Source organism: Ceratotherium simum, chromosome 39 (genome assembly GCF_057802395.1).
Source record: "Ceratotherium simum simum isolate JZ-2026a chromosome 39, ASM5780239v1, whole genome shotgun sequence".
Lineage (NCBI taxonomy): Eukaryota > Metazoa > Chordata > Mammalia > Perissodactyla > Rhinocerotidae > Ceratotherium > Ceratotherium simum.
This window is the reverse complement of record NC_141938.1, coordinates 4,150,262-4,174,127: the sequence shown is the minus strand read 5'-3', so window position 1 is coordinate 4,174,127 and position 23,866 is coordinate 4,150,262. Positions and strand designations below refer to the sequence as shown.

Here is a 23,866-nt window from a genome sequence, read left to right as displayed (position 1 = left end):
GCTTTGGGGGTGGGGGGGAAAATACAATGAGATATCACCTCACACCCGTCAGAATGGCTATAATTAACAAGACAGGGCCGGCCCCGTGGCTTAGCGGTTAAGTGCGTGCGCTCTGCTGCCGGCGGCCTGGGTTCGGATCCCGGGTCCCGGGTGCGCAGCGAGGCACCACTCCTCCAGCCATGCTGAGGCTGCGTCCCACATACAGCAACTAGAAGGATGTGCAGTTATGACAGACAACTATGTACTGGGGCTTTGGGGGAAAAATAAATAAAATCTTTAAAAAAAAAAAAAAAACAAGACAGGAAACGTGTTGGAGAAGATGTGGAGAGAAGGGAACTCTCATACACTGCTGGTGGGAGTGCAAACTGGTGCAGCCACTATGGAAAACAGTATGGAGATTCCTCAAAAAATCAAGGATAGAACTACCATATGATCCAGCTATTCCATTGCTGGGTATTTATCCAAAGAACTTGAAAACACCAATACGTAAACATACGTGCACCCCTGTGTTCACTGCAGCGTTATTCACAATAGCCAAGACTTGGAAGCAACCTAAGTGCCCATCAAGGGACGAATGGATAAAGATGATGTGGTATATATATACAATGGAATACTACTTGGCCATAAGAAACAATGAAATCCAGCCATTTGTGACAACATGGATGGACATTGAGCGTATTATGCAAAGTGAAATAAGTCAGAGGCAGAAGGTCAAATACCGTATGATTTCCTTCATTAAGTAGTAGATAATAACAACAACAAACAAACACATAGAGACAGAGATTGGATTGGTGGTTACCAGAGGGGAAGGGGGGAGGGAGGAGGGCGAAAGGGATAATTTGGCACATGTGTGTGGTGATGGGTTGTAATTAGTATTTGGGTGGTGAACATGATGTAATCTATGCAGAAATAGAAGTATAATGATGTACACCTGAAATTTATACAATGTTATAAACCAATATTACTATAATAAAGAAAAAATTAAAAAAAAAAACAAATACAGGAAATCTCATTAAAAACAGAGTTGGGTGGCCGGCCTCATGGCATCAAGGTTAAGGTCAGCTCACTTCACTTTGGGGGAGCGGCTTCACAGGTTCGGATCCTGGGTGAGGACCTACACCACTCATCAACCATGCAGTGACAGTGACTCTCATATGAAGTAGAGGAAGACTGGCACAGATGTTAGCTCAGGGTTAATCTTCCTCAGCAAAGGAAAAAAAATGGAGTTGCGAAGCCCTGAAAGGAGAGCTCTCATGCACTACTCCTCAACATAACCTGCAGACCCCAGACAGTAAGAAGTGCACCTCCCATTCCCCAACAGGAGGAAGTTTATTTTACAGACGCCAGCAGGAGGAAGAATTTCTCCTTGCCCAGCAACAACCCAGACACTCAGCCACTGTCACCACCCTGAAGTCTCCTTCTCCTTCAATGGACTTCTATTCCAAACAGCCCCTCCCAGCTTCCTCCTTTCCTCTATAAAAGCAAGCCCATCTGTTCTGTGCTCACTACCTATGGTTCACCATGATTTGCAAGTCCTGAATTGTACTTCCTCTGCTATTCCCAAATAAACTCATTTCACTGGAAAAATAACTGGTTCTTTTATTTTTTTAAGGCGGGTCTTGCATTTAAACTTGTTTCCCAGCAAAGAGACAAGAGTAGACTTGAGATGGGAAACTTGAGAGCTGGAAATGGCCTCAAGACCTGCTCTGGGAAGACATGATGTTGGTGCCCAAGGATTAGATGAGGATGTACCCAGGCAGATCCCACTGAGGAGATGTGTTAGATGCACCTTTATGTTTCAGACCACTGCATTCCCAGGATGTGACCCAAGAAAATGGGTGTCAACTCCAAGAGGGATGCCGGGAGCCCTATCACTTTCTCACCACTTATGTGAATGACATGAGGGTAGGTGTAGCCCTAGAGGGAGTTTTCTAACTTCAGACTGGGTACCAGGAAAAGTCTATAGTGCCTATGTCCTTCTTCCTCACTCCCATTTTTTCCTCGAAGGAACTCAAGGTGGTGGAAGGTAGTGTGGCACACGTAGCAACCAAAGTTGAGGAGAGCTGAACATTCTCCTAGCATGTGGAGACATGTTTGTTGTTTTCTATTAACTGTTTTTCATATAAACACAAACTACTTTAAGAGCAGTTGTGAGTTTTCACAAATGTATAGTTATACCACCATCAGGATGGAGAACACTCATCACCCCAAAGGAACACTCTTCTGGTGCCCATTTGTACTGAACACTCCCACACTTAAGAAGTGATCTCTTTTAGGTTCCTATACCTTTGCTTTTTCTAGAATGTCATGTAAGTGGAATGCCATGTTGCCTTATGAGTCCTGTTTGGAAAATTTGATATCACATTTGTGAAAGTGCATAATTATACAAACCTTGCAGTGTTCTTGTGAATTTGAAATTTTTGACATTGCCTATTATGCCTCCAAAACTAAGAGATTCTTCTGTTTTGATCTCTGTGAATTTGGTTAACACACCATGCTTAACTTACTTTATTTGTATCATGGGAGGAAGAATGGGGGCAGGAGATCAAATGAAATACTAATAATTATAAAATCACATCATCTCTACACTGCAAAGAAAACAAATTATCACTGAAATAAAGGGAACATGTTTGGATTTCCATTCTGGTTTAATAAAACAAAAGCTGTCAAGTTTTACCTCATCTTCCGTAAGACCTCTTGGAAAGGGAAATGATACCTGAAAATAACAAAAATGGGCTTTGGGGGCGTTGTGCATCATTCAAACAAAAACCTCCCAGCTACTCCTCTTATGAGAAGGCACAGAAAATTTCCCAGTTCAGGAAGTCAAACTTACCTCCTTTGCCATCACATAGGATATTATTCAAAATGATACTGTGTGTCTGTCTACAGCTCACCTCAATTACTGCTTAAATCATTACCCTCTAAACATTCATAATCTTTTTAGTGTTTTAACCAGGAAATCTAATTGAACTTGCACAGACATCCCTCTACTCATAGGAAACCCATGATGGGCTACAACTGTGCAGATGACCAGAACCTTCCTCAAAATGGGAGAAACTTGAAGGTTTCATGGGGAACTAATTGTGTCAGTCAGTCTGAATAGCAGCATAATGATATGCTACATCAAAAGGCAATCTCAAACCCTTTCAACTGATGTGAAACAGAAACATAAATACCACAAATAGCTATGGCCCAAAGCAAGGGAAGTCTCGAGTTCCAGACACCCATGCATCTGGATCATGATCAAATAGCATACAGTAAAAGGTTTAACCACAGCTAAAATGAAGATGAACTCTGTCTATGCCTTTACCTTTATGGGGAACCACTGCTGTTAATCCCAAGAACGCAGGACTTTTGGTCTTGTTGTCCATTGTTTACACTCACACGAGAGCAGGTCCTCCAACAATGTTAAGACGTATTAGATGGTGGGAAAACAATGATCATGATGATATCCTCACTCACTAAGGCCCCTACCTACCATAGAGAAGATGCACATCCACCAATGGATGAATGGATAGTTGTGGTATATATATATACTGTCGGGGGAAGAGGGAGAATCTCCCTCAGCCCTTTTTTTTAAGGTTCTTATGGCTGGCCAAATAATTAACAAGACAGGTTAGCAGGAGAAAATAATACCAAGTTTAATAACACGTATACATGGGAGAAACTCAGAAATGAGCAACTTGTCCCTCTGTCTAAGCTGCTTGCTTAAGTATTATAGCTAAAGGCGAGGAGCATGTTGGGGGCGGGTAGTGGCCTGGGACTTTAGAGGACAGGAAAACAATTTTTTTCAGGGTCATCTATAGATAATGTGGTCAGGGAGAGACAGAGTTTTTGATAAAAGGGGCTTGGTGCCTTTCCTATTGTAACCTCTATCTTACATTATCTTTACAGCCCTCATGATAGAAGATCTGTTCTAGGAAGGAGCCACCATGTCAAATCTTTTAGGCAGTTAGTGGGGGAGGTCAAATGTCCCTCAGAGAAAACAATCAAGGTAAAGAGATATATTTCAGGGTGGCCAAATCTTGATCTCCCACAGTCCCGCCTTTGAAACTAAAAGCTTCACAGTCTTTTTGAAACTTAGAAGTTTCACAGTCCAGAAGCTGAGTTGGTAGATTGTTATCTCACTGAACACATTTCTTAGTCCTGATAATAGATCAGTTCAATTAAGTTCCTTTTGGAAGGTGGTGATGCAGGTGGGCTCTCAAGGTTACACCTATATTGTGGAAGCAAGCAATCAAGTATTTAATAGAAGCATTTTTATGTAAACAAAAGAAAAACAAGGTTAATGGTTGGAGCAAGTTGTAAACCAATTTCTGAGTTAGAGGACAGCCAGTTAAGAAGATTTTTAGATGTCAGCGTCAAAGTATCTTTTGCAGTTTCAAATGTCTCTGATGGTGTCGTCAGGTAATCTGTTAAGTTTATATTAAGTCTATCAGCTTCAGTTTGTAAGACTTTAGGAAAAAGGGCAGGTTTAGTTTTTAGTGATTTTAAATGAAAATGATGGAAAAAATCAAAAACGTTAGTTTAGACATCTGTAGCCAGATATTTCAGGAGACTAGAAGAAATCAGGATCCAGTCCAGTCAACAGATATAAAACAAAAACCTCAAAAGACAATTAACAAAACTAGGATCTAATATCCGTAAATGTATACTATAGTTTTTACTGAAATATAATTTTTCTCTCTAAAATCACCCTCATTTTTATTAAGATAGCCAAATTAAAACTAACTAGTTTGCAAAATAAGTCTAGTTCCAATAGAGTTGGCCCAATTATTTACATAAGTACAGCAAGAATAGCAATTGATCACATAGGCTCTTTTAAATCTGCTTTGCTGGAACTTTTTATAAGGAATCTCAGATTTAACTTAATTTAAAGGCCTCTCAAGGCCAGGAAAGCCAAGCCAAGGATTTTGTCATCAGACTTTGCCTGTAATACCTACAGATTTGGGTGAATTCCTCTCTTTCGAGGTTCCCCCCAAATACTTTGAGGTTCTTTGTACCTGCCAGATAAGTGACATTTTTTACTTATCTTGGTAAGTGTTGCTTGGAACATAAGGTACCAGGCCAATATTTCCACATGGCTTTATTTTATAAAGTCCAATCTTCATTCTTCAAAAGCTGTATGGTTATATCGCAAATATGATGTTCCAGTCACAACGTTGGTAATATAACTAGTGTTTCCAATTGTGTCCTGTTATAAGGAGAACAGATTTTTATTGAACTTATGCAAATAACTATATTGCCATGAAAACAACAATATTCACTTACTAAGAAGTTTTAAATTTGAGGGATCAGATAGAGAGAAAAAGATAAATATTTTAATTTTATTTACAAAAATATCATTTACCAAATTGCTATAAGTCATAGCTAGCTCAGAAGAAAAGAGAAAAAGTTTTCCTTAAATCTGAAAAAACAAAACATTAAAAATTCAGCAATACTTAAAATGAAAAATCATAAAAATTATAATCATCTTTATCAGTTCATTTAGTCCTGTGTAATCTATTTTTGATCCCAATCTTTGTTAGCAGCTTCATGAAGTCATCGGTTTCTCTATCAGATTTCTGTAATTTCTTATCAAGTTTAGTTTTATGATCAGAAAGTTTGTCAGAAACCTGTACTCCAGTGTAAATGTCAGAGTCCTTTTTATGAATTTTTCTGAAGTTGAAACATATTTTGTAAAAGCATTAGAGCAAAGAAATAAGTCTGTAAACAACAAGACCTCAAAATGGCAATTGACAAAGAAATTTGGTTAATTTTGTGACATACAACACTTTAAAATAATAATAACCAGAATTATGACTGATAACCAGGACAGATCAGAATTTCAGTAATGTTATATAATTTTAAAACACCTATGTCAATAACATTCACCCACAAAATACCACCTAAGCAGGCTTATCATCACTTGTCTGACAATGCTTTCCATGTAATTTAACATACTGAATAAGCCTAATAAGTTTGGTATCCTTTTTCTTATAGGTAGAGAGCAAATTTCTTTGAGAAGTTCCAGGGCCCTTTGAAAATTTTCAAAGAAAAAAAGTAAAAAAAAGACTTTATTTAAGATATGAATTTTGGGGAGCTTGTCAAAAATATAAAAAGTCAAAGCAAACAGAGCATTAACAGTCCAAAAAGCCTTAATAGAGAGACCTCAGTCTTTTGAACACAGGAAATTATTTTAACAAAGCATAGATTTTCTGTCTTTTAGGTAGACTTACTCAAGGTAAAGAAAAATCTTTTGTAACCTCTTTATCAAGTTTAAGCAAATTATCTTTTTAAGAGAAATAAGACCAAATTATAATTTTGTACCAGCTTACTTTTGATATTAAAACTCATTTACTTAATTAAATTTATTTCAATCTTAGCCAACTTGACCATGCAAAAACTCCTTTTCCAGAATTCCTCTTCCACAAACCTATAACTTTCCTTGTACACAGATGTTTTTCTTAATTTTTTTAGTAGCTTTAATCATATATACTAATTAGGAATTTTAACCCTTAGAAACCTTAATTTGTAAGTAAAAACTAAGTAAACAATTATAAACTTTCTTTTACATTGGTATCTTGTGGCTTGGAAAATTTATGAACACTTCATAATTTCTGGAAACATGTTACTTTATAGTACATGTTAGTACAATATTTTAATAAAACACAAGACATGTTTACTAGTAGACCCAAAACATCTTTTAGTTTTCCTGTAACGAAAAGCCAAAAGTAGACAAATGTACATTTAGCAATCAATGTCTAATATCTTGTTATTTGGAAACGATCTAGATATTCAATTGAATTTTTATCATAAAATTTAGTAAAACTCTAAAGTTTTAAGTCACCAAAAAGAGTTTGGAAGCTGTAACCACCATAACACATAATTATTGTTTACAGTTCATCTAACATTTATCTTTTTCACAACTATTTAGTTACTTATTTCTAATAATTAATTTAGATTGCCTACAAGACTTCATAAGACTTCAGATAAAATTAGCCATCATTTAAATTACTATTTTTGTTAACTAGTTTTGTAATAGAAATAACATCAGTTTTTTCCTACAAAATTTCATGTAAATTTCATCACCTCTTATACCTTTAAACATAGTTATCATTAAGATTTTTATCAATAGGTCTTGGTCTTTTAATTTTGGACAAGGGAAGCATTCCCAGTCAAACATTTTAAAACATACTCAGGCAAAGTTGAGGTATCCTCTTTATATAAAATTAGCTCAAACATTCTAACCTTTATAATCTTATCAACACTTACACTTTTACGTTTTCAATTTAATTGTAACCTGAGTCAAGGTCTTAAGGCTAGTCAAATTTTTCTCTTCTTTTTTCTGGCCTTTTCTTAGGTACCAAACAAATAATTATGTGAGAGCTCTCAAAACATTTTTTTTTCCCCAATTTAGAAGTTTTTTCAATTCAAAGGATCCGTCGTCTGGCCACTGACAAGTAGGATCTTCATTTGTATATTTATTCCAATAGTGACTCGATCCAATAAGCCTTTTTAAGGAAAGACCCGGAGGTAACTTTCCACGCTTAGAATAAATCTTTACCATGGACGCAAGAGGTGTCCCTGGTGAGGGCGCAGATGATGTAGCCCCCATAATCCACAGAATTCACTCCCAAAGATATTCAGAGAAAGTAAAGACCTTCATTGCACAGGCGGTAAGGATGGTGTACTGGAATGGGATTTTTCCAGCACTAACAAGCAAAGAAGGTTAAGACGACAAAAGCCCTTATGGACTGGGCCCTTTATGACAAACTCCCCTGAGAGCTTGGCACAGCCGGACAAAGACAGTTCGGAACCCCAGTCTACTCGACTGGCCACCAAGGTGCACTCCGGTAAATGCACCTTCCGTATGGTGGAGACCAAGGAGAATATTCTCACTGGTCACAAAGCCAAGTTCTCAGCACACAGAACAAGACAGAGACTACTCTGGGAGGAAAAGGGATCAAGATCAAAACCAAGAGTACTCTACCAAATTTAAACCAAGAGTCACTAAAAGCACAAGAAACTAGTTTCCCAAATATTTTCTCCTGCCAATCTAAATTTAGAAAGAGAGGGCCAGCCCCGTGGCTGCTGGCGGCCCGGGTTCGGATCCCAGGCGCACACCGACGCACAGCTTCTCCGGCCATGCTGAGGCTGTGTCCCACATACAGCAACTAGAAGGATGTGCAGCTATGACATACAACTATCTACTGTGGCTTCGGGGGGGAAAAAATAAATAAATAAAATCTTAAAAAAAAATAAAATAAATAAATTTAGAAAGAGAAAAATTCTCACCATTTCCTTCCGCCAGACTCCGCAGACAGAGATTCCGGGAGGCTGACATGGTAAGAAGTCTTACCTTTTTGCCGGCTTTTGTCAGGCGTTCCCGTATCTCATCATCTGCAGTAGTCCAGGGAGAAGGCAGGTCTTCCAGCCAGAGAAGGCAACTTGCCAGCCAGTGTGGATCCTGGCGACTACGCCAAAACTGTCGGGGGAAGAGGGAGAATCTTCCTCTGCCCTTTTCTTTAAGGTTCTTCTGGCTGGCCAAATAATTAACAAGACAGGTTAGCAGGAGAAAATAATACCAAGTTTAATAACATGTATACATGGGAGAAACTCAGAAATTAGCAACTCGTCCCTCTGTCTAAGCTGCTTGCTTAAGTATTACGGCTAAAGGCGAGGAGCGTGTTGGGGGCGGGTAGTGGCCTGGGACTTCAGAGGGCAGGAGGACAATTCTTTTCAGGGTCATCTATAGATAATGTGGTCAGGGAGAGACAGAGTTTTTGATAAAAGGGGCTTGGTGCCTTTCCTATTGTAACCTCTATCCTACATTATCTTTACAGCCATCATGATAGAAGATCTGTTCCAGGAAGGAGCCACCATGTCAAATTCTTTAGGCAGTTAGTGGGGGAGGTCAAATGTCCCTCAGAGAAAACAATCAAGGTAAAGAGATATATTTCAGGGTGGCCAAATCTTGATCTCCCACAATACACACACACACACACACACACGTTCACGTACATACAATGGAGTATTATTCAGGCATAAAAAACAAGGAAATCTTACCATTTGTGAAAACATGGATGAAACTTGAAAATATTTTGCTATGTGAAATGTCAGATAGAGAAAGACAAATACTTTATTATCTCACTTACATGTGGAATCTAAAAAATAAAAAAAAACTCAGAACAAATGAGACTTCTGGTTACCAGAGGTGGGGGGGGGGGAAGAGGAGCAACTGGAAGAAGTTGGTCAGAAGGTACAAACTTTCAGTTATAAGATAAATAAATACTAGGGATGTAATGGACAACATGGCAACTATAGCTAACACTGCTGCATGATATATAGGAAAGCTGTTGTGAGTAAATCCTCAGATTTCTCATGACAAGAAGAGACACAGAACTGACTTTCATAGACTTTCTCAATGTAAACAAATAACTCTGAGTGAACCTACACTGTGGATGCAAAACTCCAAATCTAGCAGTAGTTCCAAGGAAACCACAGCTACAACCTCAGAAATGGAATCGGTGCCTGCCTCCCACCTCCATGGGCACCTGCACCCCCAGCTTTCCAGGGCTCTGCAGCTCCTCTCAGTATAAAGGCTCCTTCCTTGGGGGGTGTGAGCAGGCAGGACACCTGCAGGAGGAGGCTCCCCAGGAAGACCAAGGGGACCTTAGCTTAGATTCACTACCCTCAGGCCTCTGCCCCTGAAACCGGCAAACGGCCATTGATGATTCAACAGCTGGTAACTATGGGGGATTGGAATTTGCGAACTCAAAGTATGTCTCCGCCTGCATGACATTTTGACCCCCACCCCCACTAACTGACCAAAAGAGTTTGGGATGGGAGGCCTGCCCCCAGAAAAGGCCATTACTATAGATATCTCCTGGTACCTGGGTGGGTCGTGCTAAGCCCATTCTTAGTTCTAGTTACCCTTTATGAGACATTTACATTTGTAAAGAAAATCTCCATTTGTAAAGGTATCTTCCCTGCACCAGGAAGAAGTGGGGATGGCCTTACCTAGAAACATCAGAATGCAAGGCGGGGACTTAAACCTGCATGATAAGGGCGGGGACTTAAACCTGCATGATAAGGGCGGGGACTTAAACCTGCATGATAAGGGCGGGGACTTAAACCTGCATGATAAGGGCGGGGACTTAAACCTGCATGATAAGGGCGGGGACTTAAACCTGCATGATAAGGGCGGGGACTTAAACCTGCATGATAAGGGCGGGGACTTAAACCTGCATGATAAGGGCGGGGACTTAAACCTGCATGATAAGGGCGGGGACTTAAACCTGCATGATAAGGGCGGGGACTTAAACCTGCATGATAAGGGCGGGGACTTAAACCTGCATGATAAGCTTATTAACTGTGCTGTTTGTGCAATATGCTATCTGACTCCCACTAGGTTCCTATAGGTGACATCTCCCTGGAGCCTGGGTTACCATGGTAATGGGTGTTCGAGCTATTTTTTTTCAGGAACTGAACTTTTTGTCCACTTCAGACTAGATTGAAACTACCAATCCATCAACTGGGCCCTTTTGACGGCAAGAGGTTGGAACTCCACCCTCAGGGCATGCTAATGCCGCCATTCTGTGAAGATGTGTTCTAGGAACAGACATGAAGCCTGACTACGTTTGCGCAGATCATCAATTACCTCATCTCTCCTCACCTCCAATCATTTCAGACCACCTTGCCCCCTTCCCCATAAATAGCCCTGAGTCTCTATGTTCAGGGAGGCGGATTTTAGATTTGTTCTCCCATTTTCTTCACTTGGCTGCCTTGTGATTAAACCCTCTCTCTCTGCAATCTCGTCCTCTAGGTGATTGGCTTTCTGGGCGCCGGGCAAAAAGGGACCTGGTGCGGTAACACCCCCACTGGAGTTTTTTGGACCACCATTGACATCTTAAATGACACTGTCGGGGGAAGAGGGAGAATCTCCCTCTGCCCTTTTCCTTAAGGTTCTTATGACTGGCCAAATAATTAACCAGACAAGTTAACAAAAAAAAATAATACCAAGTTTAATAACATATATACATAAAAAAAAGACACTACATTTCTCAACACAATAACAAAAATTCTCGTCTTAAATACCATGTCCAACCAAAGACAATAAAGATGTTGGGGGTAGGGGTGTCAACTACAAAAAATCATCACTAAAACACTATAAACAAAAATAAAATTCATTATACAGCCCCAAGGCCTCACCTTCCACATTAATAAGTCTCTAAAAATAAACTCATCCCCCCTCTTCCCAATACAAAAAAAAAAATACCTTTACAAATAGAGACTTCCCTTATAAATAATTGTCTGACAACTCCTCACAGGGCCATCCAAAAAATGTGGCCAAAAAAAAACAAAACTTCCAATAAGATGGACTTGTTAGTACCTTTTCTATTATAACCTCTATCCTACATTATCTTATAACAATCATAATAATAACTCCTTCCTAAAACAGATCTTTTGTTTTAAATTTTTTAGACAATTTAAGAAAAAAAACTCAAATATTTTTCCTAAGTTCTCTAAGTCCTTATTGTCTTCAACTCAAAATAATCCACATACCAGAGTGGTACTTCCTAAGATAACTTGCCCTAAAAAAAAAAAAAAAAAAAACCGGATGAGGTTTTTCCTTCTGTCTTGTTCTGTGTCCTGAGAAAACTTGGCTTTGTGACCAGTGAGAATATTCTCCTTGGTCTCCACCATACGGAAGGTGCATTTACCGGGGTGCACCTTGGTGGCCAGTCGAGTAGACTGGGGTTCCGAACTGTCTCTTTGTCCTTGGCTGTGCCAAGGACAAGCTCTTTGAGCTTGGCTGTGCCAAGCTCTCAGGGGAGTTTGTCATAAAGGGCCCAGTCCATAAGGGCTTTTGTCGTCTTAACCTTCTTTGCTTGTTAGTGCTGGAAAAATCCCATTCCAGTATCGCCTGCCCGGTGTCACAGATTAGCGGCTCTGTGACTGGAGGCGTCCCACACTATTGTGGGAGACCAGAGACACCGTTTTCACTACACCATCCTTACCGCCTGTGCAATGAAGGTCTTTACTTTCTCTGAATATCTTTGGGAGTAAATTCTGTGGATCATGGGGGCTACATCATCTGCGCCCTCACCAGGGACGCCTCTCGTGTCCATGGTAAAAATTTATTCTAAGCGTGGAAAGTTACCTCCGGGGTCTTTCCTTAAAAAGGCTTATTGGATTGAGTCACTATTAGAATAAATATACAAATAAAGATCCTACTCGTCAATGGCCAGATAATGGATCCTTTGAATTGGAAAAACTTCTATATTTGAAAAATATTTTAGAGAGCTCTCATCCCAAGCAGCTGCCTTATTGGTATTTATGGGAAGATCAAATTGAAAAGAAAACCCAGAAAAGTATAACGGCTAGCCTTAGGGAATCTCTTAATAAAGTGAAAGAACAAAAGTCGGAGTTAGAACAAAGATTGAAAGTCAAATTTACTGAAAATTCCCTTTCTCCTCCCTCCTACACTCCCTTATATCCCCAACTCCCTGTCCCTGACTCCCCAGAAGATCTTTTGGATCTCTGGGCCCCTGGCCCAAATCCTCCACCTCAAGACTTAGCTCCTCAGCCACCTCCTCACCCAGTTCCCTTAAGTCCCAGGACTCCAACTTCTCCGAAGGGCATTCCGCTGCCTGTTTTAACTTCTCTCACTGTTGAAGACTTACAGGGGGCACTTAGGCCTGACCTCCAAGCAAGGGGCATACAGGTTACTTGTGTAAATGCTGAAAACCAAGAAGTAAATTTAGTAGAAACACCCAGGAAGGGCAGGAAGGTTCGTTTTGCTGTGTCTTACAACTCCTCCTACTTTCCAGGGCTCTGTAATCAGGCTCTGTCAGCTTCAGACATTCCTATGCAGTGTCCATTGCGGATGTATCCTGGACCTCCGCTGCAGAGAATTCATGTCCCCTGGACAGCAGCTGATCTATTAAATTATAAAACTCTCCTGCCTCCATTGTCAGAAGACCCTACTAAATTTAGAGAAGAATTAAAAAGATTAGTGGCTATTCATAGCCCCACCCACCGAGACCTTGACTGGCTGCTAAGGGGCATTCTTCCAGCCCATGACTACACTGTAGTTATCAGACAGGCCAGATGGGCCCCTGGAGAAAACCCCCCTCATAGAGGAAATAGATGGCCAGACCCTCTCCCAGGCCCTCCTGCAGATGACCAGGAAGTGGCACAGCTAGAAGCTGATATTCAAGGTTTAATAGGATGGGCCGGCCCTGTGGCTTGGTGGTTAAGTGCGCGCGCTGCGATGCTGGTGGCCCGGGTTCGGATCCCGGGTGCGCATCGAGGCACCACTTCTCCGCTCATCCTGAGGCCGAGTCCCGCATACAGCAACTAGAAGGATGTGCAGCTACGACATACAACTATCCACTGGGGCTTTGGGGGGAAAAATAAAATAAATAAAATCTTTAAAAAAAAAAAAAAAAAAGGTTTAATAGGAGCTATTCTAGAGGCGTTTCCTCCTAAAGTTAATTGGTCAAAAATTGAATTATACACTCAGAACAAGGGGGAACATCCTAAAGCTTCTGTTGAACAGTTTATTCAGACTTTCCAAAGACACACTGCATTGAATCCGGAAGCCCCAGAGCATAGGAATCTCCTAATTTCTGCTTTAGTTGGAAATTTTCTTCCTGATATAAAAAAACAAATTCAAAACAGTGTGGTTGGTTGGGCAGGGCAACCATTAAGTGTAATAATGGAGGCCGCTACACAATTCTTTAAAAATTGTCAGCAAGAAAGCAAAAAAAAAAAAAGAATTAAAGACAACTCTTCTTGCTTTGCAAATTGAATCTTTTGAAAAGCAAAAATTCAACCCTGAAAATAAACTAAAGCCCACTCAGAGGTCTCCCTATTTGCCTTCGGACAATTGTAGGTATTACAAGAAACCAGGGCATTGGAAAAGGGCATGTCCCGCTCTTAAGAGAAGGGAAAGTTTAAAAAATGTTCCCGCTTGGCCCCAGCACCCCCAAAAGGCTCATTTTTCTCCACCTGAGGGACATTTCTCCCTCAAATGATGGGGTCAGCCAATCCTCAGTCACACCCCTGAGCCTACAGTTAAGCTTAAAATAGAGGATCGGGAACTGGATTTCTTAATTGACACTGGTGCGACATTCTCTACTATCCGTTCAAAAGATGCATCTCTACCTGTTACCTCTGATTCTATTCAAGCTGTTGGAGTCTCTGGACAGCCTATTTCACTGCCCATATCTAAACACACTCCAATATCTTTAGGCCCCCTTAACACTCATCATGCTTTTTTAGTTTCTGACTGTTCACCAGCAAACCTCTTTGGCCGAGATTTATTATATAAATTTAATGCCACTATAAATTGTAATGAAAAAGGTGTTTTTATCTCCTTGCCTTCTGACCAAGCCCCAAGTCTCCTACTTTCCATGATAGAAACTTGTCCTGATTTAAATCCTTCTGAAGAAGATGAGTCTTTAAAAAATGTCCCAACCAGTCTTTGGGCTACACATGCAAATGAGGTAAGATTGTTGCTTAGTGCTGAGCCCGTACACGCTACTTGGAAAAAAAATAAACCGTTTTCATCAGTAGCCCAATACCCGCTCTCCAGAGATGCTGAGCAAGGAATTGAACCCACAATAGACTCCCTTTTACAACAGGGTGTACTAGTTTTTACTTCCTCGCCCTGTAACACTCCAATCTCGCCAGTAAAAAAAGAAGGCAAATTTGACTCAGACGGGAACCAAATCTATAGATTTGTACAAGACCTCAGAGCCATAAACTCTTTTGTAATTCCTCGACATCCTGTGGTCCCTAATCCAGCTGTCATCCTGACCTCAATACCTGCTGATGCAGCCTGGTTTACAGTAGTTGACCTCTGCTCAGCTTTCTTTTCAATCCCATTACACCCTGACTCACAATTTCTTTTCACATTTACATTTAAAGGGAGACAATTAACATGGACTCGAATACCTCAGGGATATTGTGAGTCCCCCTCAATATTTTCCCAGGTCCTTAAAGCTGACTTGGATTCTATAGTCTTTACTCAAGGCTCCATTCTTGTTCAATATGTTGATGACCTTTTACTCTGTAATCCAACTAAGCAGGGGGCTCTTACAGATTCTCTCATTCTCCTGAAAGCCCTAGCTGAACGAGGCCATAAAGCCTCCAGGTCTAAACTTCAGTGGGTGCAAATGACTGTTACCTACTTAGGGCATGAGATATCTCAAGGCATTCAAAAGCTAACCCCCAAACGCCTTGAGTCAATTTTATCCATCCCTCTCCCCAAAACAAAGGAACAGCTACGTAAATTTCTAAGAGCTGCTGGTTACTGCCGCCAATGGATTCCTAATTTTGCAGCCCTCGCTAAACCTCTGTATTCTCTTCTCCCAGATATCGTCCCAGAGCCTATTTCCTGGCCCTCAGAGGCATTAAACTCCTTTGAGGCCTTAAAAATAGCTTTGTCCATGCCTCCGGCTCTTGGCTTACCTAATTTTGACAAGCCTTTTCATCTATACTGTCATAAAAATAATAGAATTGCTGCAGGCATTCTAGGGCAATCTTTTGCCTCTCAAATACGTCCTATAACATTATTTCTCATGCCAACTAGACCCTGTGGCATCAGGCATGCCCCCATGCTTACGTGCGGTGGCTGCAGCTGCCACCCTGATTGATAAGGCCAGTACTCTTACATTAGGCTCTCCCATTCACCTCTATGTCCCACATTCTGTGTCAGCTATTTTACAAGTTCATAAGACAGAACACCTCTCTACACGGCGACAGACCACCTATGAGCAGGCTCTTTTAACTAACCCTTCCATCATCTTACATCGTTGCAACACTTTAAATCCAGCTACTTTACTGCCCCTTCCTGATGATGGAGAGCCCCACTCCATTCCACATGATTGCCTTACAACTATAGAAATGGTCTCGAAGCCACGAGAAGATCTTTCAGACATCCCTTTAGACAATCCAGACTTACTTCTGTTTTGTGACGGCTCCTGTAAACGAAATTCCCGGGGAAGCATAATAACTGGTTATGCCATAGTTTCCCCACATGAAACTCTTGAAGCTTATTCTTTGCCCACCATAAGATCAGCCCAAGCTGCTGAACTCATGGCTCTTACTAGGGCCTGCACATTAGCAAAAGGAAAAACTGCCACTATTTACACAGACTCCAAATCTGCTTTTGGAGTCTGCCATGCTGTTGGCACAATTTGGAAATCCCGTGGATTCTTAACTTCTGCAAGAACTCCTATTGCTAATAGATACTTAATTGCAGCCTTATTACAAGCTATTCACCTTCTTTCAAATATTGCCATTGGTCATTGTTCAGCCCATACTAAGGAGACTGATGTCATATCTTTAGGGAATGACAGGGCTGACAGAGCTGCTAAACATGCAGCTCACTATATACCCCCTTATCCGTTTCCCACCCAATTCTTAAACCTGCCTTTATCCCTGACTGATGTTATTAACTATTAGGCAAATGCCCCACAATCTGAAAAAGACAATTAGATACAAAAGGGTGCCAAACAATTATCAGATGGATTATACATTGGACCACATAGACTTCCAGTAGCTCCTTTTCTTTTGACTTTTTGACTTACACTTATCTCCCACCAAATGGGACATATATACAAACAGGAGATAGTTAAGGAACTAAAAGACAATTGGTTTTGCCCTGGCATCCATAAAATTTCTGACCAAATCCCCTCCCAGTGCACAACTTGCAAATCTTACCAAGTCTCTGGGAGAAATCGGTGTGATCCAGGAAGTCCTCCCAGGCCCACGCTGCCTTTTGCGGCACTCCAAATAGATTTTATAGACTTGCCTTCAGCTTTAGGTTACTCTCACTGTTGGGTTATCGTCTGCATGTTTAGTAGATGGACTGAATGCTATCCGACCAGACATGCAGATGCCACAACAGTGGTAAAGAAATTAATAACCGAAGTTATTCCTTGCTTTGGCATTCCTTTATAGATTGAATCAGACCAAGGAACTCATTTTACAGCAGAGATAAACCACTTGCTTGCAAAAATTCTGGGGTATTCATTAAAATTTCATACCCTATATCACCCTCAGTCATCAGGGCAAGTGGAACGTAAAAATCTAGACATAAAAAGAACTCTAAGAAAAGTCTGTCAAAAAACTGGACTTAAATGGCCAGAAACTCTGCCCTTGGCCCTTATAAAGATTCAAAATACTCCAAATAGAAGGCATAGACTGACTCCTTTTGAAATAATTTTTAGACGTCCGATGCCTACTGGAGTCTCTAAACCTTCAATTCCTGGATTAAATGAATATTATGGGAACTTAAGTGAACAATTTGATACTATGACTTGTTATATACAAAAATTAACTAGTATACTTGAAGCATATCGTCAACAGGTAGAAGAGGCATGGCCACCACCTTCTGACAAGCCTTGCCATCCCTTTCGACCAGGAGACCGGGTGTACATCAAGGTCTTTAGAAAAAAACACACACTGTCACCTCGCTGCGAAAGACCTTATAAAGTCTTACTGACGACCTGCACTGCCATCAAAATAAAGGAAAAATCTTCCTGGATCCATGCGAGCCACGCCAAAATAGACCCAGAACATCGCTCTCAAGACAACTGAGAGATAATCCCCACAGGTGACCTTAAACTAAAGATTTCGAGGGCCAAAACCCAGGCCCCAGAAGCAGCCGACATCACGAAGTAGACAGCTTTTCCCAAGATCACGGATCAAGAAAACCTACTTTGACCCATTTCCTTCCCCTTGCTTTAAAACTCCCTATATATATACACACTCACACACACAAACTATTAGTAAATATATATATATATTTTTAATCATTTATTAGAAAGCTGACTGGAGAATGCTGGTCTCTATCTGTTCCTCTTCCCTCTCTAAGTCTCCGCTATGGGCTCTTTTCCAATCTGTGTCTTGCTTTTACTAACCCTCTCCTTTTCAACAAGTCGGGCACAGACCAAACACCCCCTTATGCCAGTTTACCAAGCCCTAGCCACGCTAACTAATCAATCTGACTGTTGGTTATGTCAACAGCTAGATAGTGCAAAAGAACCTGAACTAGTCTTTGTTCCTGCTGATATGAACACCTGGTGGACTAAGTATGGAAAATGGATGAATAACAGAGTATGGTATCCGCAACAAGGGAAACTTCACTCTGCTTCGTCTCCTGGTGAGTCACTTGGGCCCCAGAAAGACTACTTAAAAGGTCAAGGACTGTCCCTTGCCCAAGTACAAACAATAAGTGAAAGTTTTTCCCTCTACATTAAAAATAAACATGGCATTGGACCTTTCCTGGGTGACATACTGAGACAATATTGCAGTCAAACTCTGTGGTTTGATTCCGCAGGTGGCATCTTCAGAACTCTCAAGGGAACTGTAAGTGACCCTATCACTACTCCCTCTGGCACAAACATTTGCCAAATCACCAATTGCTCTGGATGGCCTACGAGCCACTCATGTGCAACTTGGGGTATCGCAGCTATCCGCATGGTTAGGCTGCCCAATGCCACAGACTATATATGGGTGGATCAAAAATCTGGACTCACCTGGTCAGGTGACAAGACCAGGCTTTATAGCTGCCAAAATCAGACTGCAGGCCTCCTGTACCAGCTATTCCACAATCTGTTCTGTTCTCGCAGACTGACAAGAGCTCATGGGAAATAGAGATGTTTAGGTAATAACAGTGCAAGTGGCACAGATCATGAAATAGTCCAGATCCTGGGAACTACAGACTCAATTCTAACCTTGTCTTTAAACTACACTGGTCTTTTCATTTTATGCAGCAACAAATTATACAAAGGATTCCCACCTAATTGGTCAGGACGATGCGGACTTAGATACCTGGCTCAGGGCCGGCTCCGTGGCTTAGCGGTTAAGTGCGCGCGCTCTGATGCTGGCGGCCCGGGTTCGGATCCCGGGAGCGCCCCGAGGCACCACTTCTCCGTCCAACGCAAGGCCGAGTCCCACGTACAGCAACTAGAAGGATGTGAACCTATGACATACAACTATCTACTGGGGCTTTGGGGGGAAAAAAACTGAATAAATAAAATCTTTAAAAAAAGATACCTGGCTCCTTCTGTCACCAAACACTCCACCTTAAATGCCAGCCAAATTACAAACTTGGGTTCGTTTGTTCATAAGATTGTGCCACATAAACGTGCCAGTCGAGAAATTGTGGAAAATCCACTTGTATATCACAACTCCAAGTTCTTTTCAGCCTTGAGAGTCCTATTCCCCAGCTTTAGAGATTATGAGTTAGAAAAGACAATCTTAGGGCCGGCCCCGTGGCTTGGCGGTTAAGTGCGCGCACTGTGCTGCCGGCGGCCCGGGTTCGGATCCCGGGTGCGCACTGAGGCACCGCTCCTCTGGCCATGCTGGGGCCGCGTCCCACATACGGCAACTAGAAGGATGTGCAGCTATGACAGACAACTATCTGCTGGGGCTTTGGGGGAAAAATAAATAAATAAAAAATCTTTAAAAAAAAAAAAAAAGAAAAAAGAAAAGACAATCTTAAATCTCTCTATGGTAATAGAACAAGAGTTCAACACCACCATGCAAACCTTAAACATACTCCAGTCAGAGATTAACAGCCTAACTAACATCTGTGGTGCTCCAAAATCGACGTGCTCTAGATATACTCACTGCCCAGCAAAGAGGAACATGCACAATCATTAGAGAAAAATGTTGCTTTTATGTGAATCAAACAAGTCAAATAATATCTAACTTAAATCTATTAAAAGAAAAGATTGACATTTTTCATCAGATAAACGAAGCTCACACATTTTATTAGACTGACTTATTTCCAGGATTGGGGGACTGGTTTAATGGAGTGTGGGGAAATGTGCTCTGATTTGTTCTTTTCTGCTTGTTCATCCTCATTCTAATCTACGTTCTTTTCTCTCTTTGCAGACTTCTTATCACTCAGATACTAACACGATTTCTCTCTCCACAGTCACCAGCTCAGCTTTTAATATGTGAAACTTCTAGGGAAGTTTCAGAGGAGGGAACTGATGGTGCTCAGGGCAAGCTACCCCAGGAAGCACCACTCTGGTATGCGGATTATTTCGAGCTGAAGACAGTAAGGACTCAGAGAACTCAGGAAAAATATTTGAGTTTCCCCTCCCAAACTGCCTAAAAAATTTAAAACAAAAGATCTGTTTCAGGAAGGAGTTATTATCATGACTGCTATAAAGATAATGTAGGATAGAGGTTACAATAGAAAAGGCACCAACAAGCCCATCTTATTGGAAGTTCTGTCTCTCTGGCCACATTCTTTGGATGGCCCTGCCAGAGTTGCCAGACAATCATTTACAAGGGAAGTCTCCATTTGTAAAGGTATCTCCCTCTCTGTATTGGGAAGAGGGGGGATGAGCTCATTTCTAGAGACTTATCAATGTGGAAGGTGGGGCCTTGGGGCTGCATAATAAACCTTACTCTTGTTTACAGTGCTTTAGTGATGATCTCCTGTAGCTGACACCCCCACCCCCAACATCCTCATTGTCTTTGGTTGGACATCGTATTTAAGACGAGAATTTTTGCTATTGTGTTGAGAAACGCAGTGTCCCTGCTTTCTCCCATGTATACATGTTATTAAACTTGATATTATTTTCTCCTGCTAACCTGTCTTGTTAATTATTTGGCCAGCCATAAGAACCTTAAGGAAAAGGGCAGAGGGAGATTCTCCCTCTTCCCCCGACAACACAAATGCAATGTTTGAATAATCCAGCTAAAACACTCAAACCAGTCTTTATGTGGAAATGAGGGAAGACAATTGTATGGCATTTTGCTGGCTCAACAAGAAACCCCACAGGTATGTACTGCATTCCAGAAAAAAAGATATTAATTATTTACATGACAAGAAATCGCATTATAAACTATTAATCATACTTGAGCCCTTAAGGTCTGCCAGTCTAAGCCCTGGAAATCCATTTGAACTCACTCAAAATAAAAAGCACAGACCTCAGAATATTAGTAACATGGTCGGGGGTGAAAAAATAAAAATAATTTTTAAATCACCTACTGGAATGTTTTTATTTTTTCTCTGAAATTCACCTATTTCTTCCCTCTTTGGAAACATTTTGTCTTTCAAGCTGTATTGATTAAATACATTTTTACTCACTGAAAAACTGAGACTAAAATAAAGTGAATATATCTTTTAAGGACGACAAACTCAGGGAGGGGCAGTGCTGACCCAGCAGATCACCTGGAAAAGTCTGCCAAGAGGAACCTCCAATCAAAGGATTTACAATTGAATGTGTGTCCAGGACACATCCTGGCAGGAGAAGCAGAAATATTTCATACAAGGTATTGCTACCGGCTCAAGACAAGGTTGACATGAGGGAAGCCACTGTAGAAAATAAACCCTAATGTAACTTTGAATGACCTCTGACTAACTAACCCAGCTGGATACTCACCCTCCAGGAGATCTAACTGCTCTGTAGATTTTACGACCTCTGCTTGTGCACATACCTCCCAGCTGCAATAAAATGATGACTTTGTTCTTTTGAGTTCCTCAGGAATGTGAAGACACCCCCCAAGAGAGAGTCTATGCTGATAGCCATCATCAGTGAAAACTGAAAGATCTGGTGTGGCGACTCCCAGTCTGTAACACCTGAGGGTCAACATTCCTAACCTCCTCCCCTATAACCCACCAGCCTATATAAGTGCTGTAGAATTTTGTGCCCCCTTAAGATGGTTCTTTGAGACATTAGTCCGCCATCTTCCCCCTTACTAGCAAGCTGTAATAAACTGCCCTTTCTTTTCCCCCACCTTGCCTCTTGACGATTGGCTTTTGTCTCCCAGGAAGCAGATTGTGCCCTTTGTGGAGTAACAGTATTTCTGGTAGTTATTTGCTACTTTTTTCTCATGCCAAACATCCACAAACAGGAAATAAATCCTTTTAAAAGGGCCACCCATTGACTATGGAAAAACGATAAGCAATTAAACTACTGGATGTGTTCGTAATTGATTACGATGCTGTGAACTGGCGACGGGAAGTTGCTGTCTGGGAACGCGAGGAGGGATTTCGAAATTTAGGGATTTATTGCCAGTCCTAGGGAGAGCTGGGGGTGGGGGCAGGGTCGTGGATTTGAGATTCTGATTCCCAAACATTCAGAAAACTCAGAAGAAAATGAGTCCCCTCTGAGAAGAAAGGAGGCACTGGGGAGCCCAAAGACCACAGCTCCTCCCACGCAGGAACCCCGGAGACCGAGTCACGATTGTCCCCGATGACCCTCCCCGTGGTCACCGCACCATCTGGGGACACGCGGGGCTGCGGGCGCAGAGCTGCCCAGAGAGGCTCCGGGGCCCAAGTCGCCGCGCGCAGTGACCACAGGACGCCCGGGGTCCCGGCTGCCGGCCCGGCCCCCACGCTGCGGCCGGAGGGGACTGAGGTCCGGGCGGCGCCCCCGCGGACTCGGGTCCGCAGACTCCGGAGTGACTGTGGGGAGCCCGGGTCCCGCCACAGCTGTTCCAGCCACTTCCAACCAGCCCCTCCTGCCCCAAACCGTGTCTCCGAACCCCCGGCTAGAACTCTCACCATTTCTAAGTCTCCTGGGTCCCCCGCGTCCTTCCTACGATCCCGCACAGGTCACAGCCACGACAGAGTCGGCGGTAGAGCAACGCGGGGCCTCTTAGAGCAGCGGCCGGTGACCGGAAGGACTGTGGCGCGAGCAGGAAGTCGGGATGGGGGCGGAGTGTCGCCCCACCCACCTGCCCCGGAGCCGACCCTTATTGGACAGTTCGAAAGGCCTTCGGTCCTGAGTGACAGCGGGATGGAGATTACAGGTCTGAGCCACTCCAAAGCTGGAAATTGTCCTCTCCGGGGACTTTTCCATTGAAATGCAATGCTACGAGGCCACTCGGGGACCTGTGACCCTTCTTTGCAAGCACACATAATATCACCTCACCGTATGTAATAATGAGTCTGTCTCCACTTTAAAGATTTTATTTATTCATTTTTTTTCCCCCCAAAGCCACAGTAGATAGTTGTATGTCACAGGTTCACATCCTTCTAGTTGCTGTACGTGGGACTCGGCCTCGCGTTGGACGGAGAAGTGGTGCCTCGGGGCGCGCCCGGGATCCGAACCCGGGCCGCCAGCATCAGAGCGCGCGCACTTAACCGCTAAGCCACGGAGCCGGCCTGTCTCCACTTTAGTCTCTGATCTTCCACCCAGCGCTTCCCCACCTCCAGTCAAACTGTACTTTAAAAAATCCTATGGCCTCCCAAGCCCTTAGCTCTAGGTGGGAAGTTGGAACCCGCAGCCCCAGCTGGGCGCAACGACTCTTCTCAGTCTAACCACAAGGTATGAGATGAGTTCATTCAATTCTCAGGTGTACATTTCACCCTGGAATGAAATTTATTTTAGATCATTTTTTGAATGTATCCTGAGAGAACTTTGAAATGTAAAACTCTAAAATATGCCTAAAGTAATTCAATTCCTATTTGGACTGAGAACAATAAAACAAGAAAAGGTTATGTGAATGTGGGATGTATCTGGAAAGTATTCACATGCTTAAGAGATTGGAATGCAAGACTCTTTTGCATTGCAAAAGTCTTAACGCATTTATCCACTTATTTGAACAGGTTTTTTTTTTTTGAGAAACAGTACACATACAATACAATAGAGCCCACTATGTCTGCAACTGACTGGTCTTCAGTATATTCAGATACTGTGCAATTATCACCGCAGTCAATTTCAGAATATTTCCATCACCAAAAAGAAATGCCTATACCCTTAACCTATCACTGCCCTGTCTTCCCACCTAGCTCCTCCAAGCACCAGCTGTAGACAACTGCTGATTTATTTTCTGTGTCTATAAATTTCCGTATTTGTTGACATATGAATGAAGTTGTACAATATGTGGTCTTCATTCA

The 23,866-nt window shown here is 42.0% G+C and overlaps 1 protein-coding gene across 7 annotated transcripts in view; it reads right to left on the bottom strand.

Annotated features, from left to right (window-relative positions):
• Positions 1-23,096, bottom strand: part of LOC106800191 (uncharacterized) — a 40,327-nt gene extending 17,231 nt beyond the window's left edge. The window contains exons 1-4 of one of the 7 annotated variants that reach the window (XM_087425996.1): positions 22,529-23,096; positions 21,405-21,466; positions 8,342-8,522; positions 2,678-2,716 (exon numbers count right to left, since the gene is read on the bottom strand). In XM_087425996.1, coding sequence (XP_087282122.1) covers positions 2,678-2,716; positions 8,342-8,522; positions 21,405-21,466; positions 22,529-22,531 — 285 coding nt within the window. In that variant the 5' untranslated portion in view covers positions 22,532-23,096. Of the gene's footprint in view, positions 1-2,677; positions 2,717-8,277; positions 8,523-9,048; positions 9,087-21,404; positions 22,504-22,528 lie in introns of those variants that run through there. The other 6 variants (XM_087425998.1, XM_087425999.1, XM_087425997.1 and 3 more) reach the window with 6 other exon arrangements.
• Between the last annotated feature and the right edge of the window lie 770 nt (positions 23,097-23,866).